Here is a 23,128-nt window from a genome sequence, read left to right on the forward strand (position 1 = left end):
ACGCTGCCCTCCAATACTAAATTGATGATCCCTTGATGCCTCAGAATGTGCCCTACCAAGCGATCCCTTCTTGTAGTCAAGTTGTGCCACAAATTTCTCTTCTCTCCAGCTCTATTCAATGAGTCCACATTAGTGATGTGATCTACCCATCTAAACTTCAGCATTCTTCTGTAGCACCACATTTCGAAAACTTTATTCTCTTCTTGTCCAAACTATTTATCATTCATGTTTCACATCCATACATGGCTACACTCCATACAAATACTTTTAGAAACAACTTCCTGACACTTAAATGTATACTCGATGTTAACAAATTTCTCTTCTTCTTCTGCTTTCCTTGCCATTGCCAGTCTACATTTTATATCCTCTCTACTTCGACCATCATCAGTTATTTTGCTCCCCAAATAGCAAAACTCATTTACTACTTTAATCGTCTCATTTCCTAATCTAATTCCCGCAGCATCACCCGATTTAATTCGACTACATTCCATTATTCTCGTTTTGATTTTGTTGATGATCATATTGTATCCTCCTTACAAGACACTGTCCATTCCATTCAGCTGCTCTTCATGGTCCTTTGCTGTCTCTGACAGAATTACAATGTCATCGGCGAACCGCAAAGTTTTTATTTCTTCTCCATGGATTTTAATACCTACTCCAAATTTTTCTTTTGTTCCCTTTACTGCTTGCTCAATCTACAGATTGAACAACATCGGGGAGAGGCTACAACCCTGTCTCAGTCCCTTCCCGACCACTGCTTCCCTTTATGTCCCTCGACTCTTATAACTGCCATCTGGTTTCTGTACAAATTGTAAATAGCCTTTCAATCCCTGTATTTTACCCCTGCCACCTTCAGAATTTGAAAGAGAGTATTCCAGTCAACATTGTCAAAAGCTTTCTCTAAGTCTACAAATGCAAGAAACGTAGGTTTGCCTTTCCTTAACCTTTCTTCTATGATAAGACGTAAGATCAGTACTGCTTCACGTGTTCCAACATTTCTACGGAATCCAAACTGATCTTCCTCGAGGTCGGCTTCTACCAGTTTTTCCGTTCGTCTGTAAAGAATTCGGGTTAGTATTTTGCAGCCGTGACTTATTAAACTGATAGTTTGCTAATTTTCATAATTTTCTGATCTGTCAATACCAACTTTCTTTGGGATGGGATGTTCATGATGTTATTATACATTTAATCAGTGGGATACGATAAAACAATAAGAATTCATATGCGTCGCTAAGAACTGGTTCGGAAAGTGACACGTGCGAGTGCGAGCTGCTCGCAGAGATGGAGGTATTTGTGTAGCTGTATGTGTCACTAGCACCAAGTTTGAGAGGCGGGGCGTACTCTTAAACGGCGAACTTCACTTGCATGCATTCACGAGGCGAGATTTAACAACACGCATGTTTCTCGCAATTGTGGCACTGATGGGTTGGAGTGAACAGAGAAGAAAAGTCTGACAACTTATGGTACTGCACATTATTAATGATGTGTTGTAAACTTGTTTTATGGAGCAGTATTGCACTACTGTCGCCAACCTCTCCACAAAACTTCGACTTTCGGTGATACAGGCATCACGAGACTGTAAAATCGATGCTTACAGTGATTAGTGATTTAAGCTGTAAATGCAAGTGTCTCTTTTGAAAACATTTCCTGTATTATACGAGGTGACAAAAGTCATGGGATGCCTCCTAGTATCGAGTCGGAGCATTTTCTCTCCCTGTTCCAATCCCAAATAAAACGAGGGAAAAATGACCGCCTATATGCCTCTGTACGAGCCCTAACCTTTGATCGGTTCAGTTGCACCAGAGACCCAGTTCATACAAAGTAAACACAACCCACACCATTATCAAGCCACCGCCGGTTTGCACAGTGTCTTATTGACTAATGGAGTCCCTAGCTTCGTGGGGTGTGCACCACCCTCGAACCCTACCATCAGCTCTTAAAAACTGATGCCGGGTCTCATCTGACCAGGTGTAACCGCTCTTTAGAGAGTGGTTATACAGAAACGAGTATTAGATTAAATTCTGTAATACGAAACGGCCTAAGAGCCCAAAAAACGGTAGTAGTATTTCGAAGTAATAGTTGGTTAAAATTTTACAAAGAGTAGATATTCGAAATAGAGTAACGCAAAGCAGTACAAAGGGAATCCAAGGAAGACATAACAGATCTGCGTTTTGTTTTTAATGAAATATATAAACCAATTCGCAGTATTGTTAGGTCTCTCGAGTTTTTGTTTTCAGCGGTGACGAGTGTGTTCGCAGTTCTTCTGTGGTAGTCGGAATTTTGGGATTAGAAACCAAATTAAATAGCATTCTTAGAACTTGATTATACATTGGAGTGGTGGAGAATATATTATTTTGGGATAAATTTAGAGACGGAGTCAATTAGAGGTGATTGGGTGTACGAACATTGATATTCAAGTGAATGGTGATTGTATGTGTTACTCGAAAAGCTACGATCGTATACTTACGATTGTGAAGAGATTTATTGACGATACGGAAACTTTTATGTTGAATTAGGACTTTATTCGCTGTACGCGAATTATGAAAGAGTATTGGGACAGAAAATAGTTTGGACCTTATCACACTAGCATCTTTGCCGCTCGTTGTCAAGGTGATTCCGCTAATAAACGAGAAGTGAAAAATAGTGCCCGTTAAAAGACTAAACTTACGCTGAACAGACATTGAAACGATTGGAACCCATAATTAATATCGTGTCGTGAGAACTGAGAAGCTTAGACATTGTAAAGCCCAGAGACATATTTATACACTCCTGGAAATGGAAAAAAGAACACATTGACACCGGTGTGTCAGACCCACCATACTTGCTCCGGATACTGCGAGAGGGCTGTACAAGCAATGATCACACGCACGGCACAGCGGACACACCAGGAACCGCGGTGTTGGCCGTCGAATGGCGCTAGCTGCGCAGCATTTGTGCACCGCCGCCGTCAGTGTCAGCCAGTTTGCCGTGGCATACGGAGCTCCATCGCAGTCTTTAACACTGGTAGCATGCCGCGACAGCGTGGACGTGAACCGTATGTGCAGTTGACGGACTTTGAGCGAGGACGTATAGTGGGCATGCGGGAGGCCGGGTGGACGTACCGCCGAATTGCTCAACACGTGGGGCGTAAGGTCTCCACAGTACATCGATGTTGTCGCCAGTGGTCGGCGGAAGGTGCACGTGCCCGTCGACCTGGGACCGGACCGCAGCGACGCACGGATGCACGCCAAGACCGTAGGATCCTACGCAGTGCCGTAGGGGACGGCACAGCCACTTCCCAGCAAATTAGGGACACTGTTGCTCCTGGGGTATCGGCGAGGACCATTCGCAACCGTCTCCATGAAGCTGGGCTACGGTCCCGCACACCGTTAGGCCGTCTTCCGCTCACGCCCCAACATCGTGCAGCCCGCCTCCAGTGGTGTCGCGACAGGCGTGAATGGAGGGACGAATGGAGACGTGTCGTCTTCAGCGATGAGAGTCGCTTCTGCCTTGGTGCCAATGATGGTCGTATGCGTGTTTGGCGCCGTGCAGGTGAGCGCCACAATCAGGACTGCATACGACCGAGGCACACAGGGCCAACACCCGGCATCATGGTGTGGGGAGCGATCTCCTACACTGGCCGTACACCTCTGGTGATCGTCGAGGGGACACTGAATAGTGCACGGTACATCCAAACCGTCATCGAACCCATCGTTCTACCATTCCTAGACCGGCAAGGGAACCTGCTGTTCCAACAGGACAATGCACGTCCGCATGTATCCCGTGCCACCCAACGTGCTCTAGAAGGTGTAAATCAACTACCCTGGCCAGCAAGATCTCCGGATCTGTCCCCCATTGAGCATGTTTGGGACTGGATGAAGCGTCGTCTCACGCGGTCTGCACGTCCAGCACGAACGCTGGTCCAACTGAGGCGCCAGGTGGAAATGGCATGGCAAGCCGTTCCACAGGACTACATCCAGCATCTCTACGATCGTCTCCATGGGAGAATAGCAGCCTGCATTGCTGCGAAAGGTGGATATACACTGTACTAGTGCCGACATTGTGCATGCTCTGTTGCCTGTGTCTATGTGCCTGTGGTTCTGTCAGTGTGATCATGTGATGTATCTGACCCCAGGAATGTGTCAATAAAGTTTCCCCTTCCTGGGACAATGAATTCACGGTGTTCTTATTTCAATTTCCAGGAGTGTAATTTATCGGACATTAATGGCACAGGACAGATTCATGGGAAAGCATATCTTCTGTGATAGGTACACGAAGGAATGTAGTACTAACTGACTGTTATCATACCGAAATAATACACACTAGGATCAACTCTCCTTTCATTGATCCCCCAGGGCCATCTCTCATTAATTTTAAAACTTAATTGTGTCAATAAAACAGAAATATACGAGACATTTCCAGTGTTTACTAAATTCCACAATTAGCTAGTACATAGACAATAATATCTGTGAATATTCAAGGGTTATTGAAGGAAGCTGATAAACATTTTTACAAACAGATTTAATAGGATTCAACGAATGCATACAGACTGCTAAGGTAACTAAATCAAATTAGTCAGGGAAACAAATTAGCAAAAATAGACTGAAAGTCAATCGATATCTTACTTCAGAGTAATAATAATAAAAACAAAACTGTCTTTGGATCCGTCGTGGTTGAAAGTGTATGAAATATCACCGGTAAAACTCAATCAGTTTTTAACTGGTAGTTTACACGAATAGATTCACAACGTGATTCAGAGATGTTTTATGCCCGACCCACACGGCAGGAAATGGTTCTTAACTAGCCGGGACAATATATACACAAACTGGTGGGGGGGGGGGGGGAAGGGGGGGGGAGAGAACAGCGAAGTCGTTTAAGGTCCATTCGATATGGTCACGAGTCCAGAAGAGGTGATGTCGTGCTGATAGCAAAGGCACTGCCCTAACGCATACGTTTATCCTATGTGCTAAGTGCCAACCCGATTTCTGCGGTTATTTATTTCAAGCATTGTTGCTTGTCCGTTAGAACCGACAACTCAATGCCGCTGTTCTCAATCGTTAAGTGAAGACCATCGGCCACTACGATGTCCACAGTGAGAGGTAATGCCTGACATTTGGTATTCCAGGCACACACTTGACATTGTGGATCTCGCAATACCCTAATGATTTCCGGAATGGAATGTTCCACGTCTCTAGCTCCAACTACCATTTCACGTTCAAAGTCTGTTAATTCCCATCGTTGCGGCCATAATCACGTCGGAAACCTTTTCACATGCATCATCTGAGTGCAAATGTCAGCTCAAGCAATGCATTGCCCTTTTATGCGTTCTGTACGCGATATCACCAATACATGTGTATATCGCTATCCCACGACTTCTGTCACCTTGATGTAATGTTATACAGATGTAATGTTATAAAGATGTAATGTTATGTAATGTTGTGTAGACTGGGTGTTGTAGACTACATTATTGACCTGTTTCATTATTAGCTGAGATATATTCCTGGTTGCAAGGTTCCTATTTCCATGACTAAGTATCATAAATACCTAAGATAATGTAATCGGATTACGTCTAATATTATTCCTTTGAGAAGTTGGCGAGTAAACTTATACCAACTAATAGAGAGTTTGCGTAGAAAGAGGCTCAGTCTAACGATCTTAGATTTGAATATTATTATTTAACTTAAACTGAATTCTAGTACTAAGCAAGTTAAGTATTATAATATACTTGGTTTTGCTTCAATATTATTGTTCTCTGATCGCTTGGTGTTCACGTTGTAGCATTGTTTCACAGTTTATATTGCATAATGAGTTTCAGCGGCTTCAAATTTTATGTTTGTACTAATTCGTCTAAATATAAATTTCTTAAGGTAGGTCTTAGTGGCCGGCGGGATCTATGCGTTGTCCTGTTGAAGTTCATTTCAAAGTTAAATTTACCAGAATGATACCGAAATTCTAAATTCAGTAATCGCAGAGAAAGCTTACGTCAGCAGGTACAATACAGAATTATGTAATCTACTTGTAAACAGAATTTTAGGCTACATAAGCTACTGCTATAATCAACTGCAGTTCAGTCTGTCCATTTGGACCGGGGGCGGTATTTTTTCAAAATTACCAAAGTTCGTTTGAAGCAACTAACCCATACAGCCAGTGGAAGTATTTATTTCTGAAAAAGTCGGTACTAACTTTAATCCATTTATTCATTAAAACACCGCCAGACAAAAACAAAATGAGTCACCCAGAAGACGTGGTGGAAACGAAATGAAATTTCACGAGTTGAGAGGGATGTTATTTCAGTAATTACAAAAGCGAGAAGCACCTCAAATTTACAAGAAACTTGCTAATATGAGTGACTATTGCAACACAGTCGACATGGGTTTAGAAAATATCGTTCCTGTGAAACACAACTAGCTCTGAATTCAGATGAAGCATTGAGTGATATTGACATGGGATTTCAGATTGATTCCTTATTTCTGGATTTCCGGGAGGCTTTTGACACTGTTCCACACAAGCGGCTCGTAGTGAAATTGCATGCTTATGGAATATCGTCTCAGTTATTTGACTGGATTTGTGATTTCCTGTCAGAGAGGTCACAGTTCATAATAATTGACGGAAAGTCATCGAGTAAAACAGAAGTGATTTCTGGCGTTCCCCAAGGTACTATTATAGGCCCTTTGCTCTATATATACGATTTGGTAGACAATCTGAACAGCCGTCTTAGGTTGTTTGCAGATGATGCTGGCGTTTATCGACTAATAACAAACTGCAAAACGATGTAGAAAAGATATCTGAATGTTGTGAAACGTGGTAGTTGACCCTAAATAACGAAAATTGTGAGGTCATCCACATGAGTGCTAAAAGGAACTCGTTAATCTCCGGTTACACGATAAATCAGTCTAATCTAAAAGCTGTAAACTCAACTAAATACCTAGGTATTACAATTCCTAACAACTTAAATTGGAAGGAACACAGAAAATGTTGTGGGGAAGGCTAACCAAAGACTGCGTTTTATTGGCATTACACTTAGAAAATTGTAACAGACCTACTAAGGAGACTGCCTAAACTACGCTTGTCCGTCCTCTTTTAGGATACTGCTGCGTGGTGTGGGATCCTTACCAGATAGGCGTGACAGAGTACATCGAAAAAGTTCAAAGAAAGGCAACACGTTTTGTATTATCGCGAAATATGGGAGAGAGTGTCACAGAAATAATACAGGATTTGGGGTGGACATCATTAAAAGAAAGGCGTTTTTCATTGCGACGGAACCTTCTCACGAAATTCCAATCACCAACTTTCTCCTCCGAATGCGAAAATATTTTGCTGACACCGACCTACATAGGGAGGAACGGTCACCACGATAAAATCAGGGAAATCAGACCTCGTACGGAAAGATATAGGTGTTCATTCTTTCCGCGCGCTATACGAGTTTGGAATAATAGAGAATTGTGAAAGTGGTTCGATGAACCCTCTACCAGGCACTAAAATGTGATCTGCAGAGTATCCATGTAATGTAAATGTAGATTATCAATATGACGATGCATCGCCTGGGCTGGATGCATCCAATGATTCGTTTGGGAAGTGTGTTATACGAGTAAAGCCACTGTATCCTCTCCCGAGGCAAGCTGACCCACAACTGTTGTTACTGGTCCGTGGTATACTGGATGCTGGTAGCGGTATGGAGTCGACGTCCGAACTGATCCGACACATGTTGTATCGGGAACAGATCTGGGAATGTTGCTAGTCACACAAGTACCTGAGAATAACACATACAGTTCATAGATAGATGTGTCATGCCTGGAAGAGTTATGACCTGGTGAAAAATACGTCACTATACCGTCGCGTGAGAGGTAGCGCATGAGGACGCAGGAAGTCCGTGACGTGTCGTAGTGTCATCAGAGTTGATGTAAGGTCACACTCGATGGTCCGTTCACCATAACGTCAGTAGTAACACCTCGGCAGCCATTGTACCCGAGCTGTTCGAGGCGCTTCAGTCTGGAACACCGCTGCTGCTACGGTCGCAGGTTCGAATCCTGCCTCGGGCATGGATGTGTGTGATGTCCTTAGGTTAGTTAGTTTTAAGTAGTTCTAAATTTAGGGGACTGATGACCTCAGATGTTAAGGCCGATACTGCTTAGAGCCATTTGAACCCAGTAACACCGCTGTGCCTCTGGCAAAACATTGGAAGAATCGGATCTCCTCCCAGGTCTCCGCTATACTCGCCGACGAGAGTCATCCGGTGTAGTGCAGAACGGCGCATCTTTGCTAAACCCAGTGCGACACTATTCGTCAGCAGCATACGCTTCCCAGTCGCGGCACCACTCGAAACGCGGTGTTAACGGCAACCTAGTGAAGGACCTGTAATTTCCTAGTCCGGCTGCTGCTACTCATCGACCAGTGTGGGATGATGCGGAATGTTGCAGGGAGTCCACTAAGTCCACTGCTTGTTCTCGGGTGGTAGGATCAGATATGAAAGGGTTAGGGAGTGTTTGGTGCACAGTACGACGGTCTTCTCTTGTGGTTGTCAGCCATGGTTGACCAGAATCTTGACAACGAGTATCCCTGCGCCCACGCTTCCGTGCAATCCATCATCCAAAGATAGCATTTCCACACCAAAGTCAGCAAAGCGCATCGACACCACAAATATAAGCGATGTCTCGATGCAGTCCGCAACGGCAAAGGCGCTCAAGACATGCCCCCTCTCTCAGCACCGCAGCACCATAGCAGAGAGGTCGATATACAGCCGAGGTCGACTCACTCTCCTCGAATTCGTGACCATCGATGAAGCAGTCAGGATCATCTAGTTAGGACACTTGTGCTATTCAAGTCTCAGATGGAACTGTGGTTTTGTGAATGTTGTACTTCAAGTGAAGAGCTTGTAATTGTGTGCATGAAGTGATACTTTACTGTTCAAAGACAGTTTTAAATATTCGGCAATGGATTGTATATAATTAAGTACATCCTTGTAGCACTATTCTAATTAAGTTAAATAATATTTTGTATGCTATAGTTACAATCAGCAATCTCCCAGAGCAATCAAAGAACCTACAGTTGTGCCCGGACAATTGTAGATTCGTCAGGTCATAACAATTATTAAATCCGAGTTCCTCACAAATCTGGGGCGCTGATAAACTCACCATTGAGCGCCCACAGGCTCCAAACACACACACACACAAATCTGAGTATTGCACAGCCCGACCAGCCAGCCAAATTAAGACCCACCGCTAGGTCCCTTTCAGACTGCCCGCATCTCGCGGTCGTGCGGTAGCGTTCTCGATTCCCATGCCCGGGTTCGATTCCGGCGGGGTCAGGGATTTTCTCTGCCTCATGATGGCTGGGTGTTGTGTGATGTCCTTAGGTTAGTTAGGTTTAAGTAGTTCTAAGTTCTAGGGGACTGATGACCATAGAAGTTAAGTCCCATAGTGCTCAGAGCCATTTTTTGAACCTTTCAGACTCTGTCATGTGCTGATAGCGTTGTCTCACCCTACTCCACAGCATCTCTGTAGCCTTCACAGAGACCACTTAACGTCTGCGCTATTCACGTTGCTCAGATACCGTACCAAGTCTGGTAATAACACTAAACACGAACTACACAGATGCTCTCTAGTGGTCGTTCTTGTGATGTCGTCAGTTATACGACCACACCGCCGCCTGAGAGATCGGTCCAGCGGATGCGATTCTCTCGATAAACAGAACAGAAGAACGGCTGTGTTAGCCAAAGAGTACACAGCCAGCCGCAGTATTTCTGCTCGCCGAGGCGCCGCTAGGCCACTTCATGTGCAGCAGAAGAGTAGTGCAGTTGTGCCAGTCTACAGTTCGTAGCCGCGCTCAGTGGTCAGCCAGCACCGATGTTAGTCATCATCTGCAGCTCAGTCATTGCTGCCATCAAGTCTTTGTAGCTCCGTTCCAAGTTAGTCTTCAAATTCACCGAATTCGACATTCAAGATTACGAGAAATTAACTCGTCACTGTAAGATTTGTGACTTGTAAACTACGTCATTCTACAAACGCTTAGTCTAGTGCGTCTTCTATAATTGTCAACCAACTGATTATGGACTATAGCAAAGTTATGCAATAATTACTTTATTATTTAGTACTCCTGCAAATTAATTGTGTTTTCATATTGTAGCTACCAAGCAGTCTTGGCATAGTAGAATCCACGTTTCCACCTCTTTGGCTACCTCATATTTGCCACCTCATGTTTTGTTGTGTACATAGTTCCGCGTAGTCAGCGTGTACACAACTTTCCCACTAGAGCGCGTCCCGCTAAGCACAACAGCGCACGCGCAGCGCTCGTCCGTCTCCGCACTACGAGATGGAGCAGCCATAGAGACGGACCAAATTCTGCTTCCGCCGATCCGCGTATTAATATGTAATGCAGCCAATGAGTTTGCTGCTAACGTACAACCTTTTCTCCTCGCGGATCACGCTCGCGCAGTGATACCTGAACGTGCGAGGTATTATAACAAGTGTACAGACCTCCGATCAGTCAGTCTGCATTAGTCCGCATTTATGTGCACCTGCCTGTACCAGTCTGCATTAGTCTGTAACAGTCTACAGTCAAGTTTCAGTCTGCACCTAAGAAAATTACCATATTCCTGTATGTAGCCATGAAGATGAATGAATAGACACTTTGTCAGGTATCAGAGATATGTGAGAATAAGATTAACGTACCAAGACCAAAGGAACTTCAGATTGTCAATTTTAAATAGCACCCATAACCAAGTTAAGTTATTTTTATGCTTGATATTACTTTAATAAATGTGTTTGAAAATTAATCAAGTTCTGTTTAAAGTTGGACACCATCAATGTGCTAATCTAAGCGTGCAAGTGGCATTTCTATCGTCTGACCTAACGGCAGAAGATAAACACGCCACGATAAGACCACGAGACATATTGCTGACACTTTTGCTTACTTCGTTAGAGTGTCAAGTCAAATTATCTGATGATGTGTGTACCGAAGGTCTCTTCAGTACGAACACCACATGTTTGATGGCTCGATTATAGTGGAAGATGGAGATCCATCAGTTCTGTCACAGAGAATTGCAGCTCTAACTATTTACACACCCACTGATGGTTTGTATGTGTAAAGTAACATTGCATCTGACCTTGCCTTCTGGTTGCTTTACTTATTTTTCAGGTTGTGTATATTAAAAATATTGTTTAGTTGAGTGAGCTGTCACTGCCATTCTTGGCGGTGAGCTGTATACGTTTCCCTATATCGATTGGGCAGTATCCGAAAACAATGGCCTTCCTTTTCAAGATTCTTAGGTACGGGACTACACGATAAAGTGTGGGATCGAGTTGTGGGGACGTCAGAAAGGAACATGGCATATTCATTAATGAGCATTAGTTCCCTATATCAGAGTACTCTGTTTACGACACCGTACCCTCTGTTTAAGGTTGGGTGTCCTGTATAAGTGGCAGCAGAACACGGGACTTACCGCGTAGGCGAGCGTCGTAGGCCCGCCGTAAGACGTCAGGGCCGACGAAGAACTGGGGCCACAGCTCGTAGGGCGCGGGCAGCACCACGTCGCTGGTGTCGTTTCGGCGCAGCACCGCCACGGTGAACGCGTACGAGAACAACGCCTCGCTCAGCCGCTGCTTGGCCCACGTGGCGGCCTGCCAAGCACGACGAGGAAACCAAGTTGCACTTAGCGGGCAACAGTAGCAACAGCGTGCCTCGATCAAAGGCTCACACTTGATCCAGATCTGAATTGTATATGAGGTTTTTTTTAATTTAAGATTAAAAATCCTCGAAATAAAGATGTTATATTACTTGTTTGCTACATTAATCGTCTACTGCAATACTATATTCACATACACTACTGGCCATTACAATTGCTACACCAGAAATGCATATGATAAACTCGTAGTCATTGGACAAATATATTATACTAGAATTGACATGTGATTACATTTTCACGCAATTTGGGTGTATAGATCCTGAGAAATCAGTACCCAGAGCAACCACCTCTGGCCCTAATAACGGCCTTGATACGCCGGGGCATTGAGTCAAACAGAGCTTGGCTGGCGTGTACAGGTACAGCTGCCCATGCAACTTCAACACGATACCACAGTTCAAGAGTAGTGACTGGCGTATTGTGACGAACCAGTCGCTCGGCCACCATTGACCACACGTTTTCAGTTGGTGATAGATCTGGAGAATGTGCTGGCCAGGGCAGCAGTCGAACATTTTCTGTATACAGAAAGGCCCGTACAAGACCTGCAACATGCGGTCGTGCATTATCCTGCTGAAATGTAGGGTTTCGCAGAATTGAATGAAGGGTAGAGCCAAGAGGCGTAACACATCTGAAATGTAACGTCCACTGTTCAAAGTGCTGTCAGTGCGAACAAGAGGTGACCGTCACATGTAACCAATGGCACCCTATACCATCACGCCGGGTGATACGCCAGTATGGCGATGACAAATACACGCTTCCAATGTGCGTTCATCGCGATGTCGCCAAACACGGATGCGACCATCATGATGCTGTAAACAGAACCTGGATTCATCCGAAAAAAATGACATTAGCCATTCGTGCACCCAGGTTCGTCCCTGAGTACACCAACGCAGGCGCTACTGTCTGAGATGCAGAGTCAAGGGTAACCGCAGCCATGGTCTCCGAGCTGATAGTCCATGCTGCTGCAAACGTCGTCGAACTGTTCATGCAGATGGTTGTTGTCTTGCAAACGTCCCCATCTGTAGACTTAGGGATCGAGACGTCGCTGCACGATCCGTTACAGCCATGCGGATTAGATGCCTGTCATCTCGACTGCTAGTGATACGAAGCCTTGGGGATCCAGCACGGCGTTCCGTATTACCCTCGTGAACCCACCGATTCCATATTCTGCTAACAGTAATTGCATCTCGAGCAACGCGAGCAGCAATGTCGCGATACGATAATTCGCAATTGCTAAAGGCTACGACCGACCTTTATCAAAGTCGGAATCGTAATGGTACGCATTTCTCCTCCTTACACGAGGCATCACAATAACGTTTCACTAGGTAACGCCAGTCAACTGCTATTTGTGTATGAGAAATCGGTTGGGAACTTTCCTCATGTCAGCACGTTGTGGTTGTCACCACCGGCGCCAACCTCGTGTGAATGCTCTGAAAAGCTAATCATTTGCATATCACAGTTTCTTCTTCCTTTCTGTTAAATTTCGCGTCTGTAGCACTTCATCTTCGTGGTGTAGCAATTTTAATGGGCAGTAGTGTATCACGTTGCAATAACATACTGCTGTAGGACAACACAAATACTAATTAAATGAGTCAGTTACTAACGTTAAACTATATGATGCCCTAGTTTTATGACCTTCGTTCCAGTTGATTGTATGTGAACGTTATGCCAAATTATTCCATTTATACATTCAGTGTGAATGTTGTCACTCAAAATTTTAGGACTATGTGTTACGCTGTTATAGCAGCTACACTATTCAAGAATGTTTTTTATGCTCTGAAGATAGCTCGTGTGTAGCTGAAACTAATAATCACAATAACGTTTGTTTGGATTCGTCGAGAACTTTTAACGCTAAATATATAGGATGTTCATTTTGACTGAAGGCATTGAAATATCTCGGATCAAGAAAAGTTATAATTCCAATTTGTTTGGCTCGGAGAGGATATCCAAAGATACCACGCTCGACACTCTACCCTACCCGATGCGTGCGTGACGGGAGTCAACTTAGAAATCTTCAGTGGGAACCCTCTTTTTGTATTGCAGATTACGACCATGACCGGAGTTCAAGGTGGACGCTGCTCTACTTTACCAATTAGAGTGAGAGTTCAAACGTAGTACCGCCAACTTCAATAAATTTAATGACACGATTTTCAAATGACCGTGTACAGGAGAGAAGATCTGCGGCAATGCTAGCACAGGCGTCGACCATGCCTTTGTGGCCTTTTGTCACTTGCTGGTACGCCTTATCTTTTAAATATCCCCACAGAAATAAATCCGGCGACATATCGGGCCAATTAATAGGGTCACCTCTGCCGGTCTCCTGACCATTGCAAAGACGATCTAAGGCCTCCATGCTACAGTTGTGTAATGTACTGGGCAACCGTCATGCTGAAGCCACATATCTTGTCGAATGTCCATGACAACATCTTGCAGTAGCACCGATAGTTCCTCTTCCAAAAAGTTAGGTATTTAGCTCCATTCAACGTGCCGTAGATAAAATACAGACCAGTGAGTTTTTTCCCCATGATGTCACACCCACACGTTAACCGACCAAGGACGTTGATAGTCAACTTGACGTAACCAGTGAGAACTGTCTACCCTCCAGTAATGCATGTTATGTCGGTTAACGCTATTAAGGTTTGTGAATGTAGACTCATCGGGAAATAGTACCTCGACGAAGAACGTGGGGTTCGTTTGTATTTGTTGACGTGCTCGTTCACAAAACACAACCAGCTTACTTAAATCGGCGTCATGAAATTCTTGATGCAGTGACACGTGGTATGGACGATACTTATGACGATGCAGTATTGTGATAGTACTATCTAACGACATAACAGAATCGCGATGTAATTGTCGGTCGCTTATGTGTGGGTTCTGGTGCACTGTCGCTAGTACAGATATTTCATTAGCTTCTTCTGTAACACGTTTGCTTCGTTACCGTTCTGTACGCAGCCATCAGACGCAAAGGCGTTCACTACCTTGTAAATGAACGAACGAGAGCGATCTTTCTCTGGAAAACGCTCGACATACAAGTCAACAGCAGCTTCAGCATATATTCTACATTCTCCGTAAATCAGGATCATTTCAGTTTTTTCTTCTGTGGTTGCAACATTTATCGTCCACTCGCACATCTGTTCTCCAAAATGACGGGTAGGTGTGCAGGCAATAAACACTGCGGAAGTACCGTAACGTTTAGAGCCGCTACATGTTCTACGTCTGCACGACGCGTGAGCTCCAGTCAAAGTGCTCGTAGCACTTCATTACATCGCCACGGTGGAGCGTCGAGTAGTCCCCTGTTCTATATGTAGGAGGAATACAACATAGCGTATCGGGTTTCCAGTTACAAGTTATGAAATACTGGCCTGTCCTATCCTCGCAGCAAGGAGGTAGGATTCCATGTCCCATTCGATATTCAAGGGCCTTTGAGTAGCTTGTCGTTAATTACGACTGTATACCCGTTTCTATTCCTCCGATTACAGCACCCGTTTGTGGCGAAACGAAGAAAATGCTTCATACAAAACGTATGTAGATTTTGCCATGGAATCGTAATGTAATGGCCCTAGTATGGCACCGTTAGGTGCCCCCTTCCGCGACAAACAAATTGGAATTATAACTTCTTTTGATCCGATGTGCAGTTTTCGATATACAGGGTGGTCCATTGATCATGACCGGGCCAAATATCTTACGAAATAAGCGTCAAACGGAAAAGCTACATAGAACGAAACTTGTCTAGCTTGAAGCGGGAAACCAGATGGCGCCATGGTTGTCCCGCTAGATGGCGTTGCCATAGGTCAAACGGATATCAACTGCGTTTTTTTTTAAAATAGGAACCCTCATTTTTTATTACATATTCGTGTAATATAAAGAAATATGAATGTTATAGTTGGACCACTTTGCTCGCTTTCTGATAGATGGCGCTGTAGTCACAAACATATGGCTCACAATTTTAGACGAACAGTTGGTAACAGGTAGGCTTTTGAAATTAAAATAGGGAACGTAGGTACGTTTGAACATTTCATTTCGGTTGTTCCAATGTGATACATGTACCTTTGTGAACTTATGAGTTCTGAGAACGCATGCTGTTACAGCGTGATTACCTGTAAATACCACATTAATGCAATAAATGCTCAAAATGATGTCCGTCAAGCTCAATGCATTTCGCAATACGTGTAACGACATTCCTCCCAACAGCGAGTAGTTCGCCTTCCGTAATGTTCGCACATGCATTGACAATGCGCTGACGCTTGTTATCAGGCGTTGTCGGTGGATCACGATAGCAAATATCCTTCAACTCTCTCCACAGAAAGAAACCCGGGGACGTCAGATCCTATGAACGTGCGGGCCATGTTATGGTACTTCGACAACCAATCAACCTGTCATGAAATATGCTATTCAATACCGCTTCAACCAAACGCGAGCTATGTGCCGTGCCGGATATCCGTCATGTTGGAAGTACATCGCCATTCTGTCATGCAGTGAAACGTCTTATAGCAACATCGGTAGAACATTACGTAGGATATCAGCATACATTGCACCATTTAGATTGCCATCGATAAAATGGGGGCCAATTATCCTTCCTCCCATAATGCCGCACCATAAATTAACCCGCCAAGGTCACTGATGTTCCACTTGTCGCAGCCATCATGGATTTTCCGTTGCCCAATAGTACATATTATGCCGGTTTACGTTACCACTGTTGGTGAATGACGCTTCGTCGCTAAATAGAACGCGTGCAAAAAATCTGTCATCGTCCCGTAATTTCTCTTGTGCACAGTGGCAGAACTGTACACGACGTTCAAAGTCGTCGCCATGCAATTCCTGGTGCATAGAAATATAGTACGGGTACAATCGATGTTGATGTAGCATTGTCAACATCGACGTTTTTGAGATTCCCGATTCTTGCGCAATTTGTCTCCTACTGATGTGCGGATTAGCCGCGACATTAGCTAAAATACCTACTTGGGCATCATCGTTTGTTGCAGATGGTGGTTGACGTTTCACATGTGGCTGAACACTTCCTGTTTTCTTAAATAACGTAACTATCCGGCAAACGGTCCGGACACTTGGATGATGTCGTCCAGGATACCGAGCAACAAAAATAGCACTCGCCCGTTGGGCATTTTGATCAAAATAGCCATACATCAACGTGATATCGACCTTTTCCGCAATTGGTAAACGGTCCATTTTAACAGGGGTAATGTATCACGTAGCAAATACCGTAAACACCGGGGGATTGTTACGTAATACCACGTACTTATACGTTTGTGACTATTGCAGTGCCATCTATCACAAAGGGAAAAAGTGGTCCAACTAAGAAATTCATATTTCTTTACGTACTACACGAATATGTAATTAAAATGGGGGTTCCTATTTTAAAAGGCCTATGGCAGTGCCATTTATCGGGACAACCTTAGCGCGATCTGGTTTCCCCCTTCAAGCTAGACGAGTTTCGTTGTTTGTACTTTTTTTTTTTGTTTGGTGCTTATTTCGTGAGATATTTGGCCCGGTCACTATAATGGACCACCCTATATTTCAATGCGTTCAGTTAAAATGAACGCGATATAAGAGCTTCTAGCCTAACAGTGTGATATGAGACCAAGAAGTGTAAATTTCGAGTCTGCAGCCAGTTAACGTCTGATATTACTGTAGGTGAACGCACCTATCGTTTTAAAGGCACAATTAAAACTAGGGCTGGGCAACCATACTCGAATTCTAACTAGCTCGAGATTTCGCTATCCACAGCAGAGCACGATAGGGTATTGTTCGAACCATCATGTAACATTTGGTTTGAGTGCCGCAAGTGCAAACGATCACTGGAGACTAGGAACTAGCCCTGGTATCGTCCAGAGATAGCAGTTCCGCACCAAAATCGGCAACGCATATCGATACCACACTTGTTAACGAGGATTCGCTGTAATCCGCAACGACGTATGCGAGGTGCTTCGGAAGAACAAGCCTCCCTATCAGGACAGCAGTGCCCTCGCACTGGAGGTCAATACAGTCGAGTGTCGAAGCGCTCTTCCAAATTCGAGACCTCTGTTACTGCAGTCATTTAACCAGGGTGGGAAACTACCTCTCAAGAGAATCTGATCTTCAAGTGATGTTTTCACAGTAAATGATAGTTGTAAATAACCAGGCAATCCTGTGGGAAAGAACTGCGCCAAAGTTAGGTAACTCTATTCATTTATGTAGCAAAGTGAAATAATATTTCATGTGTTCTAGTTGTATGAGCCTTATCCCAGAGCAATCAAAGAACCTACATTTATGGCCATACGAATGTATTTTCGTCTGGTCACAACACTAAGCACAAAAATAAGCTCTAACTCTTTTTGTATTCACTGCAGCCTCTATGAAATTGATGAATGACGTTTATTCCAAAATAAACAAAACGAATAGAAGTGAATTTATAGACGATATTGTACTTGACCAAACGCAAACTCAAGAGGAGCACAAATACATTATCTTACCGTATTACGAAGAATTATTAGATAAAATCCAGCGTGCCCAAAAAAAAAACTAGAAATCGGATTCAGGTCGCAGAACACAATATGGCTTTCACTAGAGCAATTCACAAAATTTTCTCGATCAGCAGTTTATAAACTAATATGTAAAAATTGTGAAAAGACCCATATATTATGCTAAATGAGCAAACAGACCTAAGGAATTTTATCTAATATTTTGCAGGTATCCTCGTTCAGATACAAAATGACCTCCTAAACTAAAAATAACAGAAATTATACAAATACATTTTATACAATTATGTTTTTTATATTTATTATTACTAAACGAAACAAAGTAATTAAAAATGTCGATTAAATCAGAGTAAACAATACGCATGAGCCGTTACCTTTGACGACAAAATACATCGCTGGTATTTTAAAGCAAGTTATAACAAACGTAACGAGGACATGCTCAAAACCAGCTAAACCAGGTATAATCTCCAAAAACATGTACAGAAATTATATGACGTGAAAATAAGAAATTATACGTTAGTAATGTGCAACTTAATGCAAAATCATCGCAAGTCCAAAAGCATATAGTGTTATATTATTACGTATCTTTTGCAGAACTGCTGAAATTGAGCTTGTAGCCCGATACCGTTTCGGTCAGAATAGAAATAAATGAGCAGCCAAACTCCTGTGGTATATGAATAAATTTGCAATAAGAATGCTCGAACATTGTGTATAGAAATATAAACGGCTATAGTGAGTTTTTAAGTGAAGCCAACAATCAAAGCCGGAAATGTCCTACGGAAACCATTACTCGACTCTGAACCTAATACAATATTTTATTTGTTTATTGGAGATTATGATGTTTTACGCAGGGAATTCAAAGTGCTCGTTGAGATTCCCGTTCACATATCAAATAATACATTGAAAGGTTACCACAGTTTAATTAGCTGGAAAAGAAAGTTGCAACATCCAAATTTAGTTGCAACAGGGCTCACAGCCGTAATAAACTTCTTGATAGAGATAAGTTTGTTCTAACGGTACTTATTTACTTCTATTTCACTTTGAATTTGCGTTCTACGAAGTTTCAGCTGTGTGGTCATTCTCAAGTAATTGGTACATGCCACAAAACCGTAATCAAAATGCCAGTTACAAACCAACCATTGGTTAGAGTCACCAGAACAAAATCATACTAAAAACAGAAAGAAATGCTCTTAACAATGTTTCACCCTTTGACTACATATGTTTTGGTTACAGGCATTTTCATGATAGTCCATCTTTGATCAGACACAGAGTAAAATAGATAAAATCAAACACTATGCAAGCACAAGCAAAAAATAGTAAGTAATAGTTGAAAATGTTACATAAGAAAATGGTTTATCATCCCATCGGGCTTGAAAGCTGTAGCCAAAATAATAGTTGTAGTACAAACAATAGGACACAACATTATCATTTACAATCTTCAGGCGCACTGAACTGTGTGCAGCGACACTTGATGGTAAACAAGTCAAAGACAAACCCATGTGGGTAGGTACGCTCTACGTGTTCTTTATGCTACCTAAGATATTGAAATAAGTGTTAACAGGGGAAGTAGGGAACAATTATTTTTTTCTTTTCAAACGATGAAATCGGCAACTACTAAGATTTTCATCATTGGAAACGTATCACCAATGATGTGGTTGCCCCTCATCTACATCTACATCCACATGTATACTCTGTAAATCACTGTGACCCCCCTGCGGGTCCGGGGGTTAGAATAGGCCCGAGGTATTCCTGCCTGTCGTAAGAGGAGATTAAAAGGAGTCTCACACATTTCGGCGATTATGTAATGATCCCCTGTAGGGTTTGACCTCCATTTTTCAAAATTTTCCCGATGAGCGAGCCAATTGGGGAAGGGCGCCTTACATGGTGCATCTTGTCCATCGTTCATTGAGATCCTTAGCCCACTTTAACATCGTCACATTGTAGTCCTCCCCATTCTCCATCTCTTTGGCGAGTTCACCTTCCTGGGTGCGTCTTCCACCATGCACATGCAGTGTCACTTTGTGCCGACAGTGATCATGGACTTCCTGGCACCTCATATACTACATGATAGCCAGTCCGTTGTGATGGGGCCGCCATGTACCCCGTTGGTTGTAGCCTCCTGACAACACAGGAATCGCTCTGTTGATGCCTGCGCCGTTTATTCCCCACGCATTGCAAGGAGTAAATCTAAGAATTTTTAGCATATTGCAGCCTCGTCAGCAACTGTGATAGACTAATATTTTGAAGAATCAGCCTGTTGCCCAAATTTTCTGGTTTTTACCAGGTTTCGGCTAAATTAATCTAGCCTTCTTCAGAAGCATAAAATTACTATAACTTGCCAGAGTAAGGCACAGTGAACATTAAGATTGAAACCTATAGTACCGTGGTACCATGTCGAATTAACACTACTTAACTGAAGTCCAGCCCCGGCGTCTATTCACCACGCGGTCGGTTGGCAGTGGCAGCTACGTTGGCACTGACCGTTGCATGCAGACGTGACGTGAACAACTGCTCGTAGTTCTCCTGAGCATCCGAATTGCCGTCTCCTTTTTCCACCCACGGCAGTTCAATTCCCGCATCGGCGGACCAGCCAGGGCTAACGATTGCGGTTCGCGGGCGATCCCTTCTGTCTGAACTGGAGTCCTTCCCTTTACCACCTCCCATTCAGGTCCGTCCACATACACCTCCATGGTGTCCACCTGGGCCGCAGATTCGTCTGGACCTTTCACATGACCCTGAGGACACAGTTACTCCTGCCGCTCTCCTGTGTCACTTCCTCTCGATTCTTGACGTGTTCCGGGGCTCTGAAGTGGTTTACACCGACGGCTCGATGGCTGATGGTCACGTTGGCTTCGCCCACGTTCACAGAGGCCATTTTGAACAGCATTCCTTGCCCGATGGCTGCACTTCAGTATATCCGTTCATGCCCCGGGGAATCGCTTCTCCTGCGTACTGACTCTTTGAGCAACTTACAAGCTATCGACCATTGCTACCCTCGCCATCCTTTGGTAGCGTCCATCCAGAAGTCCATCTATGCCCTGGACTGGTCCTATCGTTCAGTGGTGTTTGTGTGGAGCCCAGGACACGACGGCCAAATAGGCTACGCGGAAAGCTGCGTTTTGACTTACCCCGTAGGGTTTTTAGGCTTTAGGAGACGGAATGGCATAACAGTACACACAAAAACCTGCGTGTCATTAAGGAGACTACGAATGTGTGGAAGACTTCCATGCAGGCTTCTCGCAGGGAATCAGTTGTCCTGTGCCGTCCACGCTTGGGCGACCCACGGTTTCCTCCTGCGCCATGAAGACCCGCCGGTGCGGCGCCCGGTTCACAGTAGCCCATATTCTCGTGCACTGTCAAACTTTGACTGCCCAGCGACGCAATCTTGCGTTACCGGACTCGTTGCCGCTAATTTTATCTGACAACGCCTCGTAGGCTGATTAATTTTACGTTTTATTCGTGAGGGTGGGTTTTATCATATGATCTAAATTTTACCGCATGTCTTTGTCCCTCTGTGTCCTTCACCCTAGTGCTTCAGGGTGGAGGTTTTAATGTGTTGCAGAGTGTCTGGCTTCTCTTTTTTTACTGTCATGGTCAGCCAGCCATGGTAAGCTGCTTTGTTGTTTTAATCTCTTCGTCCCGTTTCTTGCATTTTCACTTTTGTCCATTTACATGTTTGTTACCCTTCATCGTCCTTGTGATTTTACCTTTCATTCTGTTTAGAGTAGTCAGTCTTGTTTGTTTTATTCTCACACTTGTGGAATTGTTTTATTCGGAACAAGGGACTGATGACCTCGTAGTGTGGTCCCTTTCCCTCTATTTTAATCCAACCAACCAACCAGACCACTGTGAAGTGCATGGTAGAGGATAAGTTTCTCTGTAAAGATTATTATGGTTTCTTCTCATACCGTTCACATGTAGGGCCTCGTATCAAGTGATTTGTATTTCTCGTTATTCTCTGTACAAATATAAAGTTGATTAAAGCCAGCTCTCTGCAGTGGATATTAGCTGTTTACTCCTCGTAAGGGAATATCTGTGATTAGGAAATAGGACTACTGGTAACTGAGTAACTGTTGTGGTGTGAAAATCGTTGTAGTTTTTTGCTCTTATGTTCTGATAAATTAATTACTCTAGAAGCAACTGAATTGAAATTTATTTACATGCATTATACACTCCTGGAAATTGAAATAACAACACCGTGAATTCATTGTCCCAGGAAGGGGAAACTTTATTGACACATTCCTGGGGTCAGATACATCACATGATCACACTGACAGAACCACAGGCACATAGACACAGGCAACAGAGCATGCACAATGTCGGCACTAGTACAGTGTATATCCACCTTTCGCAGCAATGCAGGTTGCTATTCTCCCATGGAGACGATCGTAGAGATGCTGGATGTAGTCCTGTGGAACGGCTTGCCATGCCATTTCCACCTGGCGCCTCAGTTGGACCAGCGTTCGTGCTGGACGTGCAGAGCGCGTGAGACGACGCTTCATCTAGTCCCAAACATGCTCAATGGGGGACAGATCCGGAGATCTTGCTGGCCAGGGTAGTTGGCTTACACCTTCTAGGGCACGTTGGGTGGCACGGGATGCATGCGGACGTGAATTGTCCTGTTGGAACAGCAAGTTCCCTTGCCGGTCTAGGAATGGTAGAACGATGGGTTCGATGACGGTTTGGATGTACCGTGCACTATTCAGTGTCCCCTCGACGATCACCAGAGGTGTACGGCCAGTGTAGGAGATCGCTCCCCACACCATGATGCCGGTTGTTGGCCCTGTGTGCCTCGGTCGTATGCAGTCCTGATTGTGGCGCTCACCTGCACCGCGCCAAACAGGCATACGACCATCATTGGCACCAAGGCAGAAGCGACTGTCATCGCTGAAGACGACATGTCTCCATTCGTCCCTCCATTCACGCCTGTCGCGACACCACTGGAGGCGGGCTGCACGATGTTGGGGCGTGAGCGGAAGACGGCCTAACGGTGTGCGGG

At 44.1% G+C, this 23,128-nt stretch overlaps 1 protein-coding gene across 1 annotated transcript in view; it reads right to left on the minus strand.

The window, feature by feature from the left end:
- The window catches only part of LOC126335724 (hexamerin-like), a 138,562-nt gene that overhangs the window by 75,140 nt on the left and 40,294 nt on the right, over positions 1-23,128 (minus strand). The window contains exon 4 of the mRNA XM_049999180.1: positions 11,417-11,594. Within this exon, the coding sequence (XP_049855137.1) occupies positions 11,417-11,594 (178 nt within the window). The remainder of the gene's footprint in view (positions 1-11,416; positions 11,595-23,128) is intronic.

Source organism: Schistocerca gregaria, chromosome 2 (assembly GCF_023897955.1).
Source record: "Schistocerca gregaria isolate iqSchGreg1 chromosome 2, iqSchGreg1.2, whole genome shotgun sequence".
Taxonomy (NCBI): Eukaryota; Metazoa; Arthropoda; class Insecta; order Orthoptera; family Acrididae; genus Schistocerca; species Schistocerca gregaria.